The 23,472-nt window shown below is 42.6% G+C and overlaps 1 protein-coding gene across 17 annotated transcripts in view; it reads left to right on the top strand.

Moving 5' to 3' along the window:
- MACF1 (microtubule actin crosslinking factor 1) overlaps nt 1-23,472 on the top strand; it is a 327,589-nt gene that overhangs the window by 233,826 nt on the left and 70,291 nt on the right. For 14 of the 17 annotated variants that reach the window (XM_089895612.1, XM_089895677.1, XM_089895649.1 and 11 more), the window contains 7 exons: nt 87-204; nt 3,916-3,978; nt 4,635-4,876; nt 5,689-5,818; nt 6,535-6,734; nt 9,377-9,872; nt 10,552-12,023. In XM_089895612.1, the coding sequence (XP_089751738.1) occupies nt 87-204; nt 3,916-3,978; nt 4,635-4,876; nt 5,689-5,818; nt 6,535-6,734; nt 9,377-9,872; nt 10,552-12,023 (2,721 nt within the window). The remainder of the gene's footprint in view (nt 1-86; nt 205-3,915; nt 3,979-4,634; nt 4,877-5,688; nt 5,819-6,534; nt 6,735-9,376; nt 9,873-10,551; nt 12,024-23,472) is intronic. The other 3 variants (XM_089895630.1, XM_089895687.1, XM_089895673.1) reach the window with 1 other exon arrangement.

Raw genomic sequence — 23,472 nt, 5'->3', positions numbered from 1 at the left:
TTAGGGAGTGTATGTAGAACAGGTGTCCCTACTTATGAGGAGAAAGCCTCCAGATATTACATTTTGCTAATTTGTTCTTTAAACAGGGTCTCCTAGATGACTGGACAAGTAAGGGAACTTTGGTAGAAGAAATCAATTGCAAAGGTACTTCTTTAGAAAATCTCATCATGGAGATCACAGCACCTGATTCTCAAGCCAAGACAGGTGAGCGTGGGCTCTTGAAAATGTAGTGAATAAACATCATTCTTCCCTTTGCCCTTTGGTGTTGACCGCTTATTGAATAAACATTAGAATCAAGGTTGGATATGAAAACCAAGGATGTTTCATGAAGCAGTCTTCCCCTCAACCTGATCTGTTTTCCCATTTCCTTTGTAACATTGCTCCATTTTGCAAAACCCCTTCCTGTGATGGGAAAAAGTAAAGGGACTAGTTGGCCCACTTAGAACTGTGAAATGAACATAGAAGAATTAAAATAGGATTTTCCATCTTGAGGAATTTCTGTCTTTTAAATATGTGAATGGATGGCTATGCATTAACTTTAAATTAGGGTCAGCCCTGGAGGGTATAAGCATGATATCTTGGGAGAGGCTAAGTGTTTAGGAGTCAGTATTGGTACACCAGGAACTGACACACTTCTTAGAAGTGCATACAAAGACTGTGCCCAACTATATGAATTATCTCTGCCTACAAATTAAGTCTTGCAAACAAAATGCATTCTGAGGGCTTCCCTGGTGGTGCAGTGGTTGAGAGTCTGCCTGCCAATGCAGGGGACATGGGTTCGTGCCCCGGTCTGGGAGGATGGGCCCGTGAGCCATGGCCGCTGAGCCTGCACGTCCGGAGCCTGTGCTCCGCAGCGGGAGAGGCCACAACAGTGAGAGGCCTGTGTACCGCAAAAAAAAAAAAGCATTCTGAGCTCACAGTCACTTGCTGGTTGTCAATTGGGATCTCCTAGGTTTTATTACCAGACTATGTTAATGCACTCCTACAGTCACTTAAATAGTACGGGCAAAGTTTACTTTCTTTTTTTCTCCTGAGAATGGCTACTTTCCTATTGTATCCTAAAGTTTAAAGATACCTTGGAACTATCTAGAAGTGACAACATTTCAGAGAATTGGTGATTTTTATATTCTAACACTTAAATTTCTAAGTTCATTGACTTATTAGTGTGTGACATCACCCAGCAAACTTTTTTCTATAAAGGGCCATAGAGTAAATATTTTAGGCTTGTGGGCCATATGGTCTCTGTCACACTACATGTCTCTGCCATTGTAGCACAAAAGCAGTCATAAACAATATATAAATGAATGGGCGTGGCTGTGTTCCAGTAAAACTTCACATACAGAAACAGGCGGAGGGACAGATTTGGCTGGTGCACTAAAGTTTTCTGACTTCTGGACTAGATCAGTGGTTGTTCGAACTTTTAAAGTACTGTAATTTTTTTAAAAGTTAATTTCATGGGCTTCCCTGGTGGCGCAGTGGTTGGGAGTCCGCCTGCCGATGCAGGGGACGTGGGTTCGTGCCCCGGTCCGGGAGGATCCCTCATGCTGCGGAGCGGCTGGGCCCGTGAGCCATGGCGGCTGGGCCTGCGCGTCCGGAGCCTGTGCTCCGCAGCGGGAGAGGCCACAGCAGTGAGAGGCCCGCGTACCGCAAAAAAAAAAAATAATAAATAAAATAAATTTCATGTAGAACTATAAGACAAATAAAAATATAAGTGAATTTATAATGTTTATCTATTATGAAATTCATCAATGAGAATACTGAGGCTATCGGGACTTCCCTGGTGGCGCAGTGGTTAAGAATCTGCCTGCCAATGCAGGGGAAAAGGGTTTGAGCCCTGGTCCGGGAAGATCCCACATGCCGCGGAGCAACTAAGCCCGTGCGCCACAACTGCTGAGCCTGCGCTTTAGAGCCCACGTGCCACAACTCCTGAAGCCCGTGCGCCTAGAGCCTGTGCTCTGCAACAAGAGAAACCACCACAATGAGAAGCACGCTTGCCACAACTAGAGAAAGCCCATGCACAGCAACGAAGACCCAATGCAGCCAAAAATAAATTAATTAATTTTTAAAAAAAGATATTGAGGCTATATTAGTGAATATGAAAATTTGGAAAAAAGAATTTTTGAATGACAGCTTCGTTATTTATTTCTCAATTTTTTCCTTGGTTGCATTGTATCCAGAAAATACGTTTCACACAGATAAATAGTTGCAAATGATGGCAAATGTTTTTAAAAGTTCACTTTACAATCTGAAGTGTTAAGAATTCTCTTACTACACAATTCTACCCTGATGAGAGCCTGCTCTGAGTAGATATACCTCAGCCTTTTTTGTCATTTTATTTAATGGAATTCATATGTGCTGTAGATGTTTTTCTTTGTATGTGAGTGGACATATGTAGGTTTGAAAATTATAGAGTGCTAATGAAGAACTACATCTTTTCCCATCAGTGACACTCAGAAAGAAGTTTAAATGTATGCACAGAGGTGCAGGAGCTACTTTCTCTCCAAAAAGCAGCGTAAATTGGCTATATCTACTGGGTTAAAATGTGGTGTTCAACATAATTGAGATGTGCATGTTTTACTGCCATTTCTAAGTACTTAGGAGTATATTCTGAATATTAAAATTAAACCAAACATTTACAGAGTCCCTAAAGCACCTCCTCAGGGTGCTTTGAAAACCAGTTTGAAGATCACTAGCCTGAGTGCTCTTAAAAAGTTCTCTTCCATCTCTGAAAACCCACGCGTGTTCCTGTTCCTTATGGTCGTGGAGCTCTTTTGGTTTCTTAAAGTGCTTTCACATACACTACCTCACTACTTCTCACCAGTAACCCCATGAGAGCTGACAAGATAGGCAGTATTATCTTCATATCCCAGAGAAGATACCGAGGTCTGTCCATAGATTAGGGCTCACATACTGAGTTAGTGACAGTCTTGGCTACGGCTGTCTTCTCCAAATTACTAGTCCAGGTTCTTTTTGGTCATCACCAGACTGCAGTGGAATATGATCTTTTGGTTTGATCCGTTTTTTAAATTGAAAATACAATAGTGTTAGCATTTAAAAGTTTTACAGTCATTATTGTCTAATATAGAACCTCGCACTTGACCTTTTCCACAGTGAAATCAGTGCATGCGAGAGTCTTATTCTGCCCTTTGAATGTTACATTATGTCATGACTGTTCTTCACATTTCTTTATAATCTTTGTAATTACATGATCTGGTTTTTACTTATTTGGGATACTCCTGAAACACAAGGAATCAACTTGGGGAGAATATAGGTGAAATTGTGGTAATTAGAAACAGAACCAAAGACCCTAAACAGAATTTATGGGAATGTTTATGAGCCAGATTTATTGACGCTTAGAATTTCTGTTTTCTGGTGGGGGAAGGGGAGCAGAAAGTCATGAAAAAAAAAAGACGGGATCTTTTGAAACAATATAGGAAAGGCTCATTTTAATGTCTTTACTAAAAGAATGCTGCTTTTTATGTCCTTAATTGTACTTATTGTTTATTTTTATTATGTTGAAGAACATTGATGTTAAAGTTGAACCTTTTTGGCTGTATTATAAATCCTCCTCGTTCTTAAGTATGTCGAATGCCAGTCTAAAGACTTAGTCATTCTACTAATACTTGCTTCACAAAATTAGGGCAAGGTCCAAAGAATCCAAATTGGAGATTTAAGAAGAGAATTTGGATTTCCTCTAGAAAAGGTTAGGGTTAGGGTTAAGGAGCTGAAACTCCCAAGTGACACTGTTGCCCGGCAGCTAAAATGATTTGTCTCTTTCCATGAGTATGTTGTCTTGTGCTGTGTTAACTTCCTGATATCTGAGCTTAAAGTGAGTGCCAAAGAATAAATTCGGTGCCTGTATGTATTCCTAACACATTTGTCTTGCCTTGTTTGTCTCTCTGTCCTTCTGCTCAGGTTCCATACTGCCCTCTGTAGGAAGCTCTGTAGGCAGTGTAAACGGATACCACACCTGCAAAGGTGAGAATGCCATTTTCAACAGTGCCTCTTCATTGGGTGTGTTAGGACAGTGTTCATGTTTGCATCTGTGTATGTTTCCATATGTGTGGAAGGATTGCTGCCAGGATGGGTGTGAGGGTAAAAGTCTGGGGAGAAGCAACTGTGATGCCTCTCTGTTGCTAGCTAGAGGCTAAACAGGTTGGCAACCAGTGAAATAAAGTTACTAAGCAAATAAACTGGACCACTAGATAAGACCAATAAGGAAAGACCTGGAAGAAAATATATGCAAATCTTTGAATTATAAAGAAGCTATACTAGAGGTGGTCTAAATCTAGCCCTCAGCCTCCCAGCTAGGTTTTCTTCTCTGCGGTTTAAAGAAGAGGAAGTAGAAGAATGCCCCAAATCCTTCACTCCCTTCACTTTTGCTGCTCCCGTGTTTGCTTAGCATTTTATTTATACATCTGAGTGTATAATGCCAAAATCAGAAATCAGATTAATGAGAGCTCTTTTGCTTTTCGTATGTAAACAGGAACTTTTGTGTGATTTAGCAGGAAGATCATCTCTAGTTCACTAGAAGGAGTGGGAGAGATACTTAATCCTGATGAATAATTTAGTGAGGAACCACTGGGGATGCTTGAGAGCTATTCCCAGTCTGATCTCTGTTTGTGTGATGCTAGATCTGACGGAGATCCAGTGTGACATGTCAGATGTAAACCTGAAATATGAGAAACTTGGGGAAGTGCTTCGGGAACGCCGGGAAAGTCTTCAGGCTGTCCTCAGCCGAATGCAGGAAGTTCAGCAGGAGGCAGGCTTGGTGCTGCAGTGGCTGGAGTTAAAAGAGGAAGTCCTGAAAGGCATGGAGGCCTCTTCATCCCCAACCAAGACAGAGACAGTGAGAGCCCAAGCTGAATCTAACAAGGTACTGTGTTCCCATTAGCTGCATCTCAAGCACTAAGAGGAAGGGGCGGTTGTACCAGTGTACCCGCCTGAGCCCGGGGGCCTGAGAATGAGACATGGCCAACCACCCAGTCGTTACGAGCAGCATGTTTGAGTTTCAAATGACTAGTATGCCTAAACTCTCCCAGAGAATTTTCTTACCTATGAAATTAGAAGTTGTTACACATCAGACTGAGAAACAAAACCAGATCTGTTTGCAGAAGGAGAATAGCTCTCCTCAGAAGCATCAGTTCATCGAGAATGGGATCTCATTTTCAATGTGATGGTATAAGCCAAATCATTCCATCAAAGCACCTTTCCAACTCTTGGAGGGATCTAAACAGCTGTGATTGCAGTTCATTCTAAAGATTGACGTGTAGGCCTAGGGAAAATGTCAGAAGAAATAAAACCATGTAGAAAATCTGGTAAAAATTTTTTGCCAAAAATTTTAGTATTCCTGTTGAGGCCTAGCATGTCATATCCTACAACTGCATAAACATCGCCATTATCGTCATCATCAATTCCTGACACTTTTAGTTTATAGGGATTAGCAGTTTTCTTATGGGTTACTGATGTGTTGTACATAAAAGAAATGCAAATCTTGCCATCTAGATTTTCCTTTTAATTAAATATTCAAGCAGAAAGGTTAAGTATCTTAAAATCATGAAACAATCATGGATAGAATCAGAAGTCGAGCCTGTAATTGCTGCCCCATCTTCCCGTCATTTCCTCCACACTCACAGCTTTGTTTCCTGTCCAGAAATCTCATGGCATTCATGATGTTCTTTCTCCTAGGCCTTCCTGGCTGAATTGGAACAGAATTCTCCAAAAGTCCAAAATGTAAAGGAAGCCCTGTCTGGATTATTGATGACATATCCCAACTCACAAGAAGCAGAAAACTGGAAGAAAATGCAAGAGGAGCTCAGTATGTTATCACTGGGGTGTTAACAAATTCACTAAATTCCTTGTCTTCAAAGTAAATACAGGCTTTCGGCATACCCAATAAACAGGAGTGATTTTTAGTTAATTGTCATAAGCAAGCAAGAAGGGGCAGGGAGGGTTAGAGAATGAGCCTGATTGTGGAAAAAATTTAGAGATTCCACTCAAAGTATCAGTATTGGCTTTCTTGGGCAAGTCATACTGACAATCTCCTGTGACAAAGAGCATTGATGTTAAAAATGAAAAGTGGGAAATAATCTAAACATTCTGTGAAGGAATTAAATTATGCTGCACTCATAATATTGAACTATAAATGATGTAGGTGAATGTGTATTGGTATGAAAAAAATTATTGGCATGAAAGATGCTCATAATTAGTAAGCTTAAAAACAGGTTATAAAATATATATGTCGCATAAGGTATTTTACATGCGTTGTGTATGTATGTATGTATGTAGTGTATGTATGTACGTACTTCTGTGCAGTTTTATCCCATGTGTAGTTTCATAGAGCCACCACCGCAGTCAAGATACAAAACGGTTTGTTACTTTAGTTAAAATTAAATGCAGGTTATTTTTAACTTAAAAAAATATTAAATAATGCTCCAGGGGTCATTTCCTGTAGTATATTAGGAACGTAATTTAGGGACCAGGCTAGTGGCTGATGAGGGTAAAAGAACACATTCTCTCATTTCCTCTCTACAGATTCCCGATGGGAAATGGCCACTGAGGTGACAATGGCTCGGCAAAGGCAGCTGGAGGAATCCGCAAGTCATCTGGCCTGCTTCCAGGCTGCAGAATCCCAGCTCCGGCCCTGGCTAATGGAGAAAGAGCTGATGATGGGGGTGCTGGGGCCCCTGTCTATTGACCCCAACATGCTGAATGCACAGAAGCAGCAGGTCCAGGTGAGCAGTATGGCTGAAAGCTTTCGAGCAAAGAAATCAGAGGCACTTGAACCTGGGTCTGAATGCTGCTCTCAACAGGTAGATTTACATGACCCTGGACAAGTCATTTAACTTCTCAGAGTCTCCATTTCCTCACTTTAAATGAGATGCTTGTAAGGTCTTTATCATGGTGCCTGTCAAATAGCAAACAGTATTGTTAATATTATTAATGTCAGTAACTATATTATTAATATCGTTGACTGAGGCAGTAAGATGTGCAGATGGGAGACAGGGAACTTCTGACTAAATGATAGAATCATATTTTATTTTCAATCCCCAGTGGTAGTGATCCACATTACTTCATGCAGTATCTTATATCTGCCAGCTTTACTTAAAGATTTTCTGCTGATCAGATCTCAGTACCCAACATTTGCAAAATTTAGGTTGGTCCAGTGATGTCATTTCCAGTGAAATCCTGCCTAGACCCTTTCCTTGTTCCGTAGCCTTCCCTAAACTTGTTCTGTTTCTTCTCACCACCCACCAAGTCCCCTAAGAGTAGTTTTTGAAAGAACCCTTTCTTGTAGCCCCTGCATCCATGTCATTTATCAAGTCCTATTTAGTCTACTTACAAATATTTTTCTAATCCAGTGGTTTTCAAACTTTTTGATCCCAAAACCCTTTACACTCTTAAAAATTATTGAGGATCCCAAAGAGCTTGTGTTTATCTACTAATATCTATTAATATTAACTGTATTAAAACATTGAGGAATTTTTGAAGTATGTATTTATAAATTAATTTTTAAAATTATGATGATACAACCATAACACTAACATACATAACATTTTTATGAAAAAATAACATTTTCCAAAATGTAAAAAATTGAATAAGAGTGGCATTGTTTTATATCTTTGGCAAATCTCTTTAATGATGTCTGGCTTGGGACTCCCTGGTGGTCCACTGGTTAGGACTCCGCGCTCTCACTGTCAAGAGCCTGGGTTCAGTCCCTGGTTGGGGAACTAAGACCTGCAAGGCATAGCGATAAATGAAATGAAATGAAATAAAATAAAAATGTCTGACTAATAGAACAGTCTCACAGATTTTCATATCTGCTTCTGCAGTCAATCTGTTGTGATATCGGATGTCGTGAGAGAACAAGAACTTTAAAAGGCAAATAACATCTTAGTATTATTATGAAAATAGTTTTTACCTCACTGACCCCATGCAAGGGCTTAGGGACTGCCAGGGGCCACCAGACCGTAATTTGAGAACCACCGTTCTAAGCTTCTCTTCTTCTCCACTGTACATGCTGGTAGGCTGGATCTTGGGCCTGTTCCATTGCAGCAGCCCGCTAAAGGGCCTCTTGGTCTAGTTTATCCTCTACACAATTATCAAGTTATCCCCTTAAATCATATATCTGAATATATTAAAATGCTTCTGTAGCTCTTGGCTGCCTATTGAACAGAGTTCAGATACCTCTCACTGTGGTGCATGAGAATTTTCACAGTCTGGTCCCAGTTTGTCTTGCCAGCTCTTCCCCCATATACCTGGGCTTCTTCCCACACTGGATAATGGGTTCTTTCCTGAACACACTGCACCCATAGATCTCAGGATCTCTGTGCCTTTGCTAATCCCAGGCCCTTCTCTGAACCAGCCTTACTCTCTGTTCTCTTGGAGAACTCAAGTATTCTTTATTGTGTCACCTGTGAAGCCTTTCCTGATTTCCCTCTTCTGCTCTTGTCATCCCCGGAGGAATTTACCACCTTTACTTCTTGTTTTCACAATTCCATGTTCACGTCAGCATTTTATCATTTTAACTTTTGTTACATTCTATTATAGTTCATTATTTGCACATCTGTTAGTCCTTGAGGTCCTGTTGTATTTATCTTTATGCAGTGTAAGTGCTGAGTACTTTCCATAAGTTTTCTTGTTTAATCCTAACAACAGCAAGTAAGTACTTTACTATCCTCAATTTTGCAGATAAGGAAGCTGAGATTTGGAGAACTTTTAAAAACTTGCATAAGTTTATACAGTTTGGTGAGTGATGGAGTCAGGATTTGAACCCAGGTGTCTTAACTACAGAGCCTGTAATCTCAACTTCTTTGATGAGTGAAACAGTGAATAGAAATAAATAAAAAGGAATGGTACTTGCTTTAAAGAAGCTTTTTATCTAATTGTGCTATATTATAATGTGCAGATCCTATGTGCTGGTGGAAATTCGAGAAAGGAACTAAGAAAAGTAGGACATTAAGAGTTGAAATGGCAAGCCCAGCCAGTAATATAGCTCACTTTGGGACCCAGGGTTCCAAACTCGCCATTCAGAGGCCTGGGTTTTGCCTGGCAAAGCTGACAAGTGCCCATCCAGTAAACAAACTTTGGTTTCCCAACCAAGGCCAACCTTAGTAACTGATGTTGAAACGGTATAGGACAAATAAGGAAAAGAAATAAAATAGACACAATCAATGATCCTTTCAAAACAGGTTTTTATTAAGCAGTTGTTAAAAGTGATACTGCATTTTCCTAGTAGCCTGGTCTTTGGAGTTTTCTGGTTTATTTTCAAAAGGAGTTGGCACTGCTTGGCACAATCCAAAATCAGTTTTTGTTTTGACAGTGTTTTTAGATCTGTCTTTTCTCTCTAAACATCTTGGTGTCATTTCTATTACAGTTTATGCTGAAGGAATTTGAAGCACGTAGGCAACAGCATGAGCAGCTGAACGAGGCAGCTCAGGGCATCCTAACAGGCCCTGGAGATGTCTCTCCTTCCACCAGCCAAGTACAGAAGGAGCTCCAGAGCATCAATCAGAAGTGGATTGAGCTGACTGACAAACTTAATTCCCGTTCCAGCCAAATTGACCAAGCTATTGTCAAAAGCACCCAGTACCAGGAACTGCTCCAGGACTTGTCAGAGAAAGTGAAGGCAGTCAGACAGCGACTGAGTGGCCAGTCAGCCATCAGCACCCAACCTGAGGCTGTGAAGCAGCAGTTGGAGGAGACCAGTGAGATTCGATCTGACGTGGAGCAGTTAGACCACAAGATTAAGGAGGCGCAGACACTCTGCGATGAACTTTCCGTGCTCATTGGAGAGCAGTACCTCAAGGATGAACTGAAGAAGCGTTTGGAGACTGTTGCCCTGCCTCTCCAAGGTTTAGAAGACCTTGCAGGTGAGGAATACACTGCTGCCATTATTAGTGGCAAGCCAAAAGGAGGAGTGGGTTAGTGGTCCCAGGAATCTAGGGCGACCCCTAAGTAGCTTTTGGACTCAGAGTAGTGTTATTCTATCCCTTTGTCCACCTACAGTGAGGACTGCCGTGGTCATTACACATTGATTGGTCACTAGCAATATGTGAAGCTTTACACACCATAATCTAAGAGATAAGAACACTAATATAAATCTAGCCAGCAGGTAGAGATTCCTAGAGGTACTTATAGGTGGAGTTACACGCATACTTTCACTGATACTCACTTAGTTTCTTCATACTATATATGTACGCACACACACATATGCCATATATACAAAATTAGAACATGTTCTAGACTTTTTAGGATGGCCTTATACAAGAAAAAATTTGTCATTTGTTGCCTCTTTTTCTAGAAACATTTATGGCTTTTTACCAGCTTAGAAGTTAAAAGTTTACTTCTGTTACTCATATCGCCTTACAAGGTTGATGTGAGGGTTAAATAGGATATAGTAAATGAAAGAGCCTCGCTATGTGCTTCTTTTATGGTAGGCCCTCAATTAGCATTAGTTTCCTTTTCCTAAGATTAGACCATGTACTCTCAGCAAACATTTTAAATGCCATGTTCAGACTTGATGATTTAAATTTGATTTTCTCATTTCAGCTGATCGCATGAACAGACTCCAGGCAGCTCTTGCCAGCACCCAGCAGTTCCAGCAAATGTTTGATGAGCTGAGAACCTGGTTGGATGACAAACAAAGCCAGCAAGCAAAAAACCGCCCAATTTCTGCAAAATTAGAGCGGCTACAGTCTCAGCTACAGGAGAATGAAGAGTTTCAGAAGAACCTTAACCAACACAGTGGTTCCTATGAGGTGATCGTGGCAGAAGGAGAATCTCTGCTTCTTTCTGTACCTCCTGGAGAAGAGAAGAAAACTTTACAAAACCAGCTCTTTGAGCTCAAAAGCCATTGGGAAGAGCTTAGTAAAAAAACTGCAGACAGACAGTCCAGGCTCAAGGACTGTCTGCAGAAAGCTCAGAAATATCAGTGGCACGTGGAAGATCTCGTGCCATGGATAGAAGATTGTAAAGTCAAGATGTCTGACTTGCGGGTCACTCTGGATCCAGTGCAGCTGGAGTCCAGTCTCCTGAGATCAAAGGCTATGCTGAGTGAGGTGGAGAAGCGCCGCTCCCTGCTAGAAATCCTGAACAGTGCTGCTGACATCCTGATCAACTCTTCAGAAACAGATGAGGATGATATCCGGGATGAGAAGGCTGGGGTCAACCAGAACATGGATTCCATTACAGAAGAGCTACAGGCCAAGACAGGGTCCCTTGAAGAAATGACTCAGAGGCTCAAGGAGTTCCAGGAAAGCTTTAAGAATATTGAAAAGAAAGTTGAAGGGGCCAAACACCAACTTGAGATCTTTGATGCTCTTGGCTCTCAAGCCTGCAGCAACAAGAACCTGGAGAAGCTAAGAGCCCAACAGGAAGTGCTGCAGACCCTGGAGCCACAGGTGGACTATCTGAGGAACTTCACTCGGGGCCTGGTAGAAGATGCCCCGGACGGATCTGATGCTTCCCAACTTCTGCATCAAGCTGAGGTCACCCAGCAGGAGTTCCTAGAAGTGAAGCAAAGAGTGAACAGTGGTTGCGTGGCAATGGAAAGCAAGCTGGAGGGCATTGGCCAGTTTCACTGCCGAGTCCGAGAAATGTTTTCTCAGCTGGCAGACCTGGACGATGAGCTCGATGGCATGGGTGCTATCGGTAGAGACAGTGATAGCCTCCAGTCCCAGATCGAGGATGTACGGCTGTTCCTTAACAAAATCCAAGCCCTCAAGTTCGACATAGAAGCCTCTGAAGCAGAGTGCCGACAAATGCTGGAGGAAGAAGGGACTCTGGACTTGTTAGGACTCAAGAGGGAGCTAGAAGCCCTGAGCAAACAGTGTGGCAAACTGATGGAGAGGAGTAAAGCTCGGCAGGAGCAGCTGGAGCTGACCCTGGGCCGGGTCGAGGACTTCTATCGGAAGCTGAAAGCACTCAATGACATGACCACAGCGGCAGAGGAGGGGGAGGCGCTCCAGTGGGTAGTGGGGACCGAGGTGGATGTCATCAACCAACAATTAGCAGATTTTAAAGTAAGTCTTACCCTTGTTTTTTAATCTTTTTCTGTCTAATATGTGTATTTCTTTTCTTGTAACTTGGAGACCGATTGAGTACACATCTTAACTTCTGTCCCTGGTTTCATTATTCTCACTTCTATCACCACCATAGCACACAGTTTGGAGACTAGACAGTCTCTTGGACTTCTGGGCAACAGGTTTGAACATTTTTCTATTGTAATCTGTTTTAATGTTTATAACCAATTAAGGGTATAGAAAGAAATGTCCAAACCTTATTTCTTACTCTAAGAATCTTCTCTTATGATTTCTTGAGATTTCAGATTAACCAATTTTGTAACAATAGTGAATGTTTGTTGAGGGCCCTGTTTTTCGTATCGAGGTATGAGAATCCATAAGATAAACATGGGCTTATCTTGCTAAAGTGTGGATTTTTTCACAGATTTTGAGGGAAAATTATTGATGTATTATTGATGTATTATGAGACAAAATGAAAAATTCTCATGAATTATTAAGAACAAACATGACACTTCAAAGACATTTTCCACCTGTAGCAAGTAGTGCTTAAGACTACACCTTAGACTCCTCAAGAGCACCAGTTCTCTGCCCGTACGAGAGTTTGAGAAGCACTGCCTTAACTGCAAAAATATTTTGATTCTTTGCCTGAGTCAGAATTTCCAGTCCTGAGATTTTGTGAGTCTATATTAAAACAGCCGGGAAGATGAGAGGAGTTGACTCAAAAGTGCAAATTTGCCAGGTCTGGGTTTGGAACCCAGGGCTGTCTGCTGGGTCTTGGCTCTCACTGCATGAGCCTTTCACCCCAAGACTTAACCGAAAAGCGCCTCGCTTCCCTGCTGGAGGCCTGTTTGCTTGCTCCTTCCTTCTTGGTGCCTGGAGTAGATTTGGAAAGGATACCTTACTTCCATCACCAGTGGTGATTGTTCCTACTTACACAGTAACGCTCTGCCATCAGAGTTACTTTGTTCTCTCAGAGCCCCTGCCTGTTAGGATTCTTTCTGTTAAAAACATGGATGGAAAGGTGGTGTTGACGCCAGGCCAGAGCCACGTGGTCCCGAAAAAGATCACAAATTTGTAGGCAGGATCCAGATGTAGAAAGCTGGCTGTTTCAGAAGGGCCCTCTAGCTTGGGGCATGTTTAGCACACTAAGGTGAGACATTGGCCGAAGACCCCCTTACAGTGCAATGTGGAGCAACACAAGTCATCGTATTTGGGATTCTTGAGGCACCGGGTGAAGAAAGGGTAGATAGAGAAGGTTCAAAGCCATGAGCCCACATGTTATCCTCTGGGAAATGCCTACACCTAATCCAGTGGCTGGGTGGCCTTTCCTGCTTCACCACGTGGGCTTCTCTTCCCTCTTCCATTGTAAGCCCCTCAAAAGGAGAGGCTCTGCTACAGGCATGCTTCATTTATCTGATTTACTTGGATCTGGGTTACTTAGAATCAACTGTCTAACCAACTAAATGAGTTTTTTAGAAAAGTGAAGCTTATCCCTTGAGGCACCAAAGTAGTTTTATCAAACTAGATTCTGGTTTATATGGAATTATTTTAACTTTTATTTGCCTAATTTCCTAAACATTATATTGTATGTAAGTCCTTATGAGTGCAGGTTAACATTACTAAACAGATTATACTGTTCTCTACTATGGTGAGGCTGCTTTGTACTAAATGTTCTTAAATTACCATGCAGTTTGAGTTCTGTATTGAAGTCCTTGTTTAAGGCCTCTAATTGCTGAACTGGTTGGGTTGGATGTATGTGTATGTGTATGTATACATGGGGGGATGTAGTTTCTGCCTTTTCCCCCATTGCCCTGCTATCAGGTATCATTTCTCACTGCTTTACTTTTCACTGCTGTCACTGAGTCCGCCTTGAGCAGTCTGTCCCTTCCTTCTGATCTTCTGTGAGCTAGAAAACTAAACAAGCCTGTTAAAATTGTATTAAATATGACCTAGGATATAAAAAAGAATCCACAGGCAGGCATATATAGTGTTTGGATTTGAGGACAAGCGATTGTTTCCTTTTCATTTAACCCTTGGTTTCTAGAGACATTCTGAATTTTGACGCTGCTGAAAGCTTTTGAGAAATTATTGGACATTCCCATATTTTATTTGTATCCTAGTGTGTAGCCCAGCAGCACTCAGGGTTCAGTAGCCGCTTAGTTGCTTGGGATAACAGACTTGTTTTGCTGCTTTCTAAGAAGAAGCCTCCCACCACCGATACTGTGGATATGGCAGCTGGGGCCAGTGTGTGTATCTGCAGGGAGCTGGTGGTGACAAGGCAAGATGAGAAGATGAGTGCGAGAAGGAGGGTGGTGAAGTTGGGTGCCCGTGTGTACCCTCCTCCAGCTGGGGGTACAGATCAGAAGCCTGGTTCCACAGGTCCACCTTGTAAAGTCAAGGGCTTTGGGAAGAGTTTTTGCCTCCTCCCAGCAAAGGTTTTGAGGCAGGAGGGGAGGAACACAGTACTGGCTTAGCTCATGCTGAGCTCATGGGAAGTGAAAACAATGAGAAGGGAAAAGCTCTGTGTGTCAGTTCACAGTTCCCTCGAGGCTGAGCCAAGGGAAGGTCTTTTTGGACCCATTCTGAGGACTGAGTCATTTTCGTGATCTGAGCGTTGAGTTCCTGGGTTGGTGTGTGGAGTAGCCCAGCGATAGATGAATCTTCCCTCACACCAGCAGCAGACCAGACGCATACAGTGTGGCTCTGCTTTCAGATTCAAATTTTTTTTAATAAGAAAAAGCAGAGATGAAGGTAAGTATTTAAAAAACAGTGTTCGCTTTTAAGTTTTCAACTCTTGTCTTTTTACAATGGGATCACGCTCTCAGCACAGAATCTGCTGTAGAGAAGAGGGTATGAATCTGTGAGACGGAAACGTGGGCTGTGCTTTGACCTAGCTGACTCCACGGGGGATGGTCAGAATAGAGAAATGAGTCAGGTCTGTGGAGAACCCCAGGCTTACTTGGGACTGTGCAACAGTGCTGGAAAATGCTAGGAAAGGCAGTTAGCCTCTGGGAAAAGTTATTTCCTTCTTAAATGAATGTGAAAAACTGAAAGTCATTATTCCTAGGAAAGACTTCCCTCGATTGCTTCTGAATAATTGATAGAATCTGGACAGCCAGCGAGGACCTATCAGATGGGAATGGAAGAGAGTCCTTTCCCACTAAACAAGCAAAAACCTCAAACCTCCTGAGTTAGGCACTTTACTGAGTTCTGCTCTCTGTTGGAAGTAGAAAGGAAGAAGCCATTCCAGAAATCACGAAAGAGAATATTGAGCATGTTTGCAGAAAACTGGAAGGAAAAGACTTTTGGCTAATCTCTTCAGGAAATTCTGTTTTCCTGAACAAGAGTGTCTCTGATTAGTGACGAAAAGGAACTGTATATATATAACTAGAGTCTAACAAGAAAGGAGGGACCTTTATTTCACTGAAACTTAAGTCAAAGAATTCCCCCAGGGTGACCTTCCTAGGAAGGGAAGAGAAAGACTCCAGATTTGGAGAAGAAATCTGTAAGTCTGATGGTAACAAGAAGCTTTCCTCATTTTGAAATTCCCTATGTAGGTTTTGTAATCAAGAATTGAAATCATTGTTGTTGTTGTTGTTTTTTGCGGTACGCGGGCCTGTCACTGTTGTGGCCTCTCCCGTTGCGGAGCACAGGCTCCAGACGCGCAGGCTCAGCGGCCATGGCTCATGGGCCCAGCCACTCCGCGGCATGTGGGATCTTCCCAGACCGGGGCACGAACCTGTGTCCCCTGCATCAGCAGGCGGACTCTCAACCACTGCACCCCCAGGGAAGCCCAAGAATTGAGATCATTCTGAGTCTTACACCAGCCCCTCCCTTGCACCCCCCTCAGGAACCACGCCTGCCTCTCAGTCAGGACGTGTGGAGGTTTGGGGTTTGGTGGGCTACAGGTAAGGCAGCAGGCTTTCTTAGGACTGTTCTCAGTCCTGATTCAGTCTGAGTCGAGCCCAGGGTCAGGGACTGCATACACTTGCAGCTTCTGTCTGGGGACCTCTGTGCTACTTTGAAGCCAGAACAAGAAAGCCCCATAAACCTGTTCATCTGATATTTTGGCCTCATGGAAAGCAAGCATAAGCTTCACTGTGAGCACATGTGAAAACCCTTGGAGGACAGGGCCTGCCATGGAGCTGAGAGACTGCCAGTTTGCACAATGATATTCACTCCTTACTTTCAAATAATTACAAAGACAGTATCAGCTCATCTTCGTCTTTGCCAGTTAGATTTACCAGAGAAGAAAGCAAGTGAGGCTAGCATTATCTACCTGCCCTTGGAGAGAAAGGAAATCACACTTGGTGTGACCTGTCTGTCACCGGAGGTTAAGTATCTCCAGCTTTACAGCCGTCAGGATAAGATGAGTAGACCCTCACCACCCCTGCCTGCCCTGCCTTGTGCTGACCCTTGGCCTGCCTTGGTTTTTTCCTTCTTCCTTAAACAAGGCTACTCCAGTAGGAACTACTGGGGTCCAAGGAAGTAAAACGAATGCCCTAGAACAGGGTTTCTCAACTTGAGCACTCCTGATAATTTTGGGCTGGATGATTCTTTGTTGTGGGCAGCTGTCCGGTGCATTGGAGGATGTTTAGCAGCATCCCTGATCTTTGCCCACTAGATGCCAGTAGCAACCTTTCCCCAGTGTGACAGCCAAAAATGCCTCTAGACATTGCCAGATGTCCCCTGGAAAGAAAAATTTTCCCTTAGTTGAGAACCATTGCCCCAGATAGGAGAAAAGTGCCACCTGTATGTGGGAAATTTAGGACTCAGTTGGAAAAGGTGCTCGTTAAGATAAATATTGACGTGGCACGATACCTTCTGGTAATCTGGTTATGACTGTGTAGTTAGCAACACCCTTAGGCCGGGCCCTGGATTCTTTATTTTTGCTGGTGCTGATCTGTGTTTGGTTTAAAAATCTCGTCCCCTTTCCTGGCATCTGCGGTTTCTTTTGAGTAGAGTGGTGGTTGCAGGTGTTCAGCTGAGCATTTCTGTGGAGAAGAGGAACCTCCTTTGTGGAAATACTTGAGGGAGCTTCCTTGCTCTGTGCCTTTAAGGGGAGACTACAGTCTGTCCTCAGCCCAGGAGCTCACAGTTCCGCGGCCCCTGATATTTATAACCCTTATGTGACCATCCCCCTCTGCACCTCCCCCCCCCCAAGAATTCCAATGCTCTGTAATAATCCTCTCCACCCACACCGTAGCAGCTGGGTGGGGAGAAGGTGAAGGAGCCTTTAAGACCCTTAAGTTTGCTTCATGTTGAACTTTTTCCAGCCCCATTTTAAAGTATTGCCATTAATATTTTAAATATCAGCACCACAAGCAAAATCCCAAGATTGTAGCCATTACATCATCTTGAAGGAGCCTCACGCCTCAGTGAAGGTAGTAAAATCAAATGGAAGGGCGTCAAGAAAGTGTTGATGGATTTCACAAAAATCCATCTGGAAATTTTGATAGCAAAGGGAAGATTTTAAAGCAAAAGCGAATATATCCTCAACCAGAAGGAAGGAGTGAGGAGTTTCTCTTTGAGTTTACTGAAATTCTCCACATGTAGTGTCAGCATGTAGCATTTGCAACCAAGATTGATCATCACGTGAAACGTGTGTGTCCAGAAAAACTAGAATTTATCCTGTGCAGAACTTGTGTTTATTGTTGAGTTTTGATTAGTGGACATGATTGAGATGAGCACAGACTTGCAGAGCGGGCTGTTTCTCGCTGTGTCTAGAATGCATGGTAAAGGGTCTCAGCCTTAGCCTAGTCCTGGGCACTTTCCAGCTAGCTGGCTGGCACACGAGCCATAAGTGGTGATTCTCTAGGAGGTACGATGAGTTGCTTTTAAGGGCATTTTGTTGTTAGAGGTGGTTGGTTTACCAGGAATAAAATCAGTCCCACAGGGAGTCAGGTCAGGTCAGGTCAGGTCACTGCACCAAAGCATTACTGCACCAAAAGGCTGTCTTCTGCCAGACAGACTCTTCCCAAGTCTCAGCTGTCCTGGTTGGAAAAACCTAGCTATGGGGAGAATGTGCTCCCTCCCCACCTTCCTTATTACTTTGCCAGTGCCACTACCGAGTACTTTTCAAATACCAGTCTCTGTTAGTGGCTGTGGCAGATTAATGGGATACACTTATCCCCTGGGCCTTCACAAGCTATTTTCCTACCACCAGTACTGTGATTTGAAATGTGGACCTTTCAGAACTTTGGCCACCCAGGGATGAGAATAAGTGCTGTGCTGCGAGGTGATGGTCCGTGGATCACTTTTGGGGGGTTAGGAGGAAGGGGCTCTGTATTCCTTTCAGTCCATCCTTACTGAGCATTTGCTCTGGGCCAGTCCTTGTGGTGAGAGCTGGGGTCTCAGATAGTCTCTAGTTAACAGTGCAGTAGGAGAAACAGGCACAGAGAATTGCAGTGGTGGTGATACAGTGGTAAGAACAGTAAGAGAGACCTAAGTCTAAATTATCTCTGATCCTAACCCCCCCGTAAATCAGACATTTAAAATCCCAGTTGCAGGTAAGAAAACTGAGATTTGAAGATGTTAAAGTAACTTGTTCAAGCACAGAGCGAATAAATGTTAGTGCCGGGATTGGAAAGAGCTGTTTGGCACCAAAGCTCGTGCTTGACCAGGGGCCCTCAATGGGGGTGGGAGGAGCAGTTTTGGCCCTTGGAGGACATTTGACAATGTCTAGAGACATTTTTTACTGTCACAACTGGGGAGGCTGCTACTGGCATCTAGCGGGTGCTGCTAAATTTCCTATAATACACAGGATAGCCCCTTACAATAAAGGGTTATTCAGCCCACTTCTAGAGAATATAGGGGGTTTTGATATTTTGCCCTTTTCAGATTCCATAACAAGTAAGAGTTAACTGATGAAATAGTCCCATTGCCTGGGGAAGCTTCGTGGTTTTCCTCCCTTTTTTCAAAATTTAGTTAAGAAACAGTGTTGGTTCTGAGAATGACTTGTACAGATCTGTTGGATCAGGTCAGGATCTTGGTGAACTAATTTGAGTCAGTGGCTAAAGAATTCTCTCCATGCTTGACCAGTGCCCACCCCACCCTGCCTGCCACAAGGTTCCTGCTGTGGAAATCAATCAGCTGTGTATCTCAAGCTGCTTCCTGTAGGGTGTGTTATGGAATGGCATCAGCCCTGCACCAGCTGGGAGTACTGACCTCAGTGTGATTTTATCAGACTGTCTCTTTTGAGCCTTGCTATTTGGAACAAAAGATCCTCTGTTAGGAATGCAGAGAGCTAGTGTGATTGGACAGCTAGCGTGTATGCACATGGTTCCCACGGAAAAAACAGACATAAATTGTGCTGTAGCCTTCTAAAACTTGGGCCTCCAAGGTGGTTTTCCCTTAGCATCTGTCTGTATTCACCCTTCTTTCTGTGAGGGCTTATCCTTCCCCCAGATCAATGCAGGAGCCATCCGATCTGATGGATTAAGTGGTGGCATCCTGCAAAACTGGTCCGTGTCTGTGCCTCCACTTTTTTGCTTCTCCAGTCTTAGGAACCACATTTTTGATCCCTACTGTCTATCCAGTCTTGTTTCCTATATAGACCATTCACTCCATCCACTTATCCCAAACACTTCTTATTCATTTTACCTATTTGATTTCTACTCATACCTGACCTCCTCAAAACCTTCTTGATCGCCCCCCCCCACCCCCCGGGCTAGCTCACTACTTCTCCCGTTCTCTTAAATCACTTAATATGTGTAACTCATTTGGCCTTCATCATATACTGCCTAATTTTGGCGTTTAATGATTATATGCATTGTCCCATCCCTCATCTTAATATATCCATTTTTGTGTCTCTCAAAGTAGTTAGCATATGGGTATATGCATAGTTGGAGATTAGTGAATATTTGACTGATTGAGTGAATGCTCTTTACGCCACGTGAACTGTAGGATTCAAAATGCTGACTGTTCCGCAACACTTGAGGTAAATCCTTGTGTGTCCTGAGAAATTCTAATTCCAGCCTGGATTCCTCACCTCTACATCTTACCTCTGGGCTCCCTTCCTTCTCTACTAGTTAGCATATGTTAAAGAAACACAGTTTCATTTCAGTATTGGCCTGAACAAAGTAAAACTAAGGAATTTACTACTTGAGATGCACCTGAAGAAAGCCAGGTTCTGAAATACTGTCTTGTAGTTACCCATTACATTAGAGTCATTGTCATTTACTCAACCAGTTGACACCAAGAAGAATCTTCATACTTCATTCAGCTTGGCGTAGTGAGAAAAACTGAATACGAGGTTGTGTCAGAAATATTCAACTTTGAATTCTGGCTCTATCATTTACTAGCTGAGTGACCTTGGGGGAAATCACTTAACCTCTCTGTATAGTTATTTCAACTATAAAATGTGAACAGTGGTAAATCCTACCTTTAGGGTTTTTATGAGAATCAAATGAAGTGATGTAGATGAAAACCCTAGGCAGATATTAAGTGCTCAACAAATGATAATATTCTTTTAAGAAGTTTATCCAGACACACAAATTATAATATTATGAAATCTTTTTAATAAGAAAAGTTATTCCCTTGGTGCCTACAGCTTGATCATTCCCCAGAAGATTTGATCTAAGACCCAGCACCAGATTAAATTAGTTCTTTTTCTTCTTGAAAAAATGGAAATGATAAATTAGTTTGATGACAGCAGTGAAACAGGTGGATGGACAAAGAGCCTTCCTGAGCGGTTTTTCTGGGGAACAAATGAAGAGCTTGTTTCCAGCCCTATACCGGCAATGCATAGGCGGGTTTAGGTCATGACTCCTTAACACAGCTTTAAATATACTATATGTACACATACATACATATACATGGTTATTAATTAATTTATTCATTCATTGATATCAGAATCCCACAGCCAGCAAGTTTCTCTGAGACCATTTTGACCTTGGTTTATGTGCTCTACAAATCAGTATTATTTTCAAATCATTAACCAGAATTAACCGGAAGCCATTACCAGCTCAGTGACTTCCCCAGTCACTCAGTTACCTAGCAGATCAGCTTTAATGATCTCAGGGTCCTTGGCCTAATTACCTTTTAGCATGGACCATGTTACCTTCCTCTGTTGCCATACAATGGCAACTACCAAGTCAGCATCTTTGAGAGAGACACCTCTTAATATTAATCTTTAATTAAAACATTAAGATGTGAGGGGAAAAAATATCAGCTTAATTTCAGAGGAAGCAGCTTAAAAACACAGATATAATTAATCTCTCTGCCAAGCACATATACCAGATCAAGATGTTTTACAGAAAAGCTTTCAGCAAATATATGTTTCTAGTATTTGGTTGCGTGTATTTGTGAGCAAGGGAAGAAGAAGATACGAATTCAAAGAAATTGAACCTGTCTTGGGTCTTCTCCAGCTTGAATTCATTGCATCCATTCAAGTAAACCATTTAATACCTCTCTCATCTTGCAGTTCACTCCCAGAGAAAGAGCTCTGATTTGGGTCTAATTCTTTAAATTCAAACCTAAGTTGTTTGTTTGTGATCAGTGATAAGAATTGCTTTAGTAACAAAATGAAAGAGCTTTCAAAAATCTCTTGACTCTGTATTACTTATTTTACCTCCTTTTCTAACATTGGAGAGAGGACCCCTACAGCAAGATTCCTTAGAGATTCAGCCCAGGGATATGTTTCATAGAAATAGCTAAGCACCTTTATGAAGTTGCTACTTTGTGAAAGTTGTGAAGTCATGCCATCCTAGAATTGGAAAGGCTACTCTTGGTGTTAAGTGAAAGCCCACATGGTCACTTTCTCAAGGAAGCCTCCCCTGAACCTCCAGACCACATCAGGGCCCTTGACAGTTGCTCTCATAGCACTGTTTGCTTTTCCTTCAGAGTACTTATTGCAATTGAATTAAAATGAATGTCTGTCTCCTCTACTAGAACGTAGGCTCCTGATCATGTCTTGCTCATCACTTTCTCCCTTAGTGTCTGGCATAGTTTAGGGCACGTAGTAGATCCCAATAAATATTTGTTGAACAAATGAAAAGAACCAAGGCTACACCTTGTGGAATTACTTGCCTTAAGAGGATGGGAAGAGGAGTCCAAAGACACAAAAGAAGGACTGGCTAGAAAGGTACCATCAGTATAGCACAGTGTCATGGAAGCCAGAAGAAGAGTCGCAATAAGGGAGGACCAATACTTACTTTCTCACCACTGCTTATCCTTAATCCCCTACAGTCTGACCCAGCCCCCATCGCTGCACTGAAACCATTCTTTCGGAAGTACCCCCTGACGTCCTAGTTGCCAAGGCTAGTGGCCTTGTCTAACTCATTGTCTTCCTCATTCCTTGTGCACCATTTAACATCACATCTTCTTTCTTAAAACCCTCCTGTCCGTTTACTTTCCTGACCTTGTGCTCTCTCCGTTTTCTTCTCTGGCTGCTCTTCTGCTTTCTGTTTTGGTTTGTCTTTCTACCTCCCCAACATGTGGTGCCTGAAATCCCGTCATCTGCCCTCTTCTCCCCTCTCTCCACACTCAGCCCCAGGATGTCCAACCCCTCACTGTTCTACAAGAGAAAGTTTCCACGTGTCTATCTCTGCCCTGAACTTCAGTCTTTCTGGACACCTCCACATGGGTAGCCTTTGAGTCCCTCACACTCAGTGTGCTCCACATGGAATGTGCTGTCTCCTGCAGTGTTTTCTTCCTCCCTGCTGCTGTCTTACAGTACTACTGTGCCCTCAGTCATCCAAGAGTAATATGACAGCCTTATTTTAAATTTATTTTTCCCCCAACCTCTACCTTCTATCAGATCAGTTGTAAAGTCCAAATCGTCTGCCTCTGCAATTTCTTTACCACACCCTTCTTCAGTTTCATGAGTCCGGGCTTTTGTTACCTGTTAACCTAAACTGTGTAACCCTCCTAGCTGATTGTTCCACCTTCCATCTTCCCCGACTGTGCTCTGTTCTGTACATATTGATACCAGTGCAGTATCAGCAGACCTAGGCTCAAATCTTAAGAGCTTAGGTGTTTAATAGCTGTGTTCCTTTGGAAAAGTAAGTTTAGCACCGCAAGCGTCATTTGTAAATTAAGGATTTGGATTTTTTTAATGCAATAATATATATTAAACGGCAGTTGAATGAGCAGCCAGGCTCAAATTCTTAGGAAACTTTCCACACACCACTCAATAACTCGCATGACCCCCTGGTAAGTTAAATAAGTAAGTCTTGGTGTAGTCATGGTGTTCTGAATAAAGCAAAAGTTCACGCTTGGCATTCAAGGGCCTTCGTGAACTGGCCTTGAGCTACTTAGCATTCTGACCTTTCATTTTTCCCTTGCATATATCCTATAACTTAAACCATGATAACCTTGAATTTGCTTCTTTAGGGTCCCTACCTCTTTAGCTTTCCTGCCTCTAGTCCTTCACTCAGAAATCCTTTCTTTACTGTCTCTGTATATCCAGATCCTAATGAGTAAATGTGATTCCCTCCGTAATCCCCTG

The sequence above is a fragment of the Delphinapterus leucas genome, chromosome 1 (genome assembly GCF_059928025.1).
Source record: "Delphinapterus leucas isolate spDelLeu-1000000601 "Yukka" chromosome 1, BTC_Dleu_Yukka2, whole genome shotgun sequence".
Classification (NCBI taxonomy): Eukaryota; Metazoa; Chordata; class Mammalia; order Artiodactyla; family Monodontidae; genus Delphinapterus; species Delphinapterus leucas.
The sequence above is the reverse complement of the archived record's forward strand: the minus strand, read 5'-3'. Positions and strand labels throughout refer to the sequence as shown.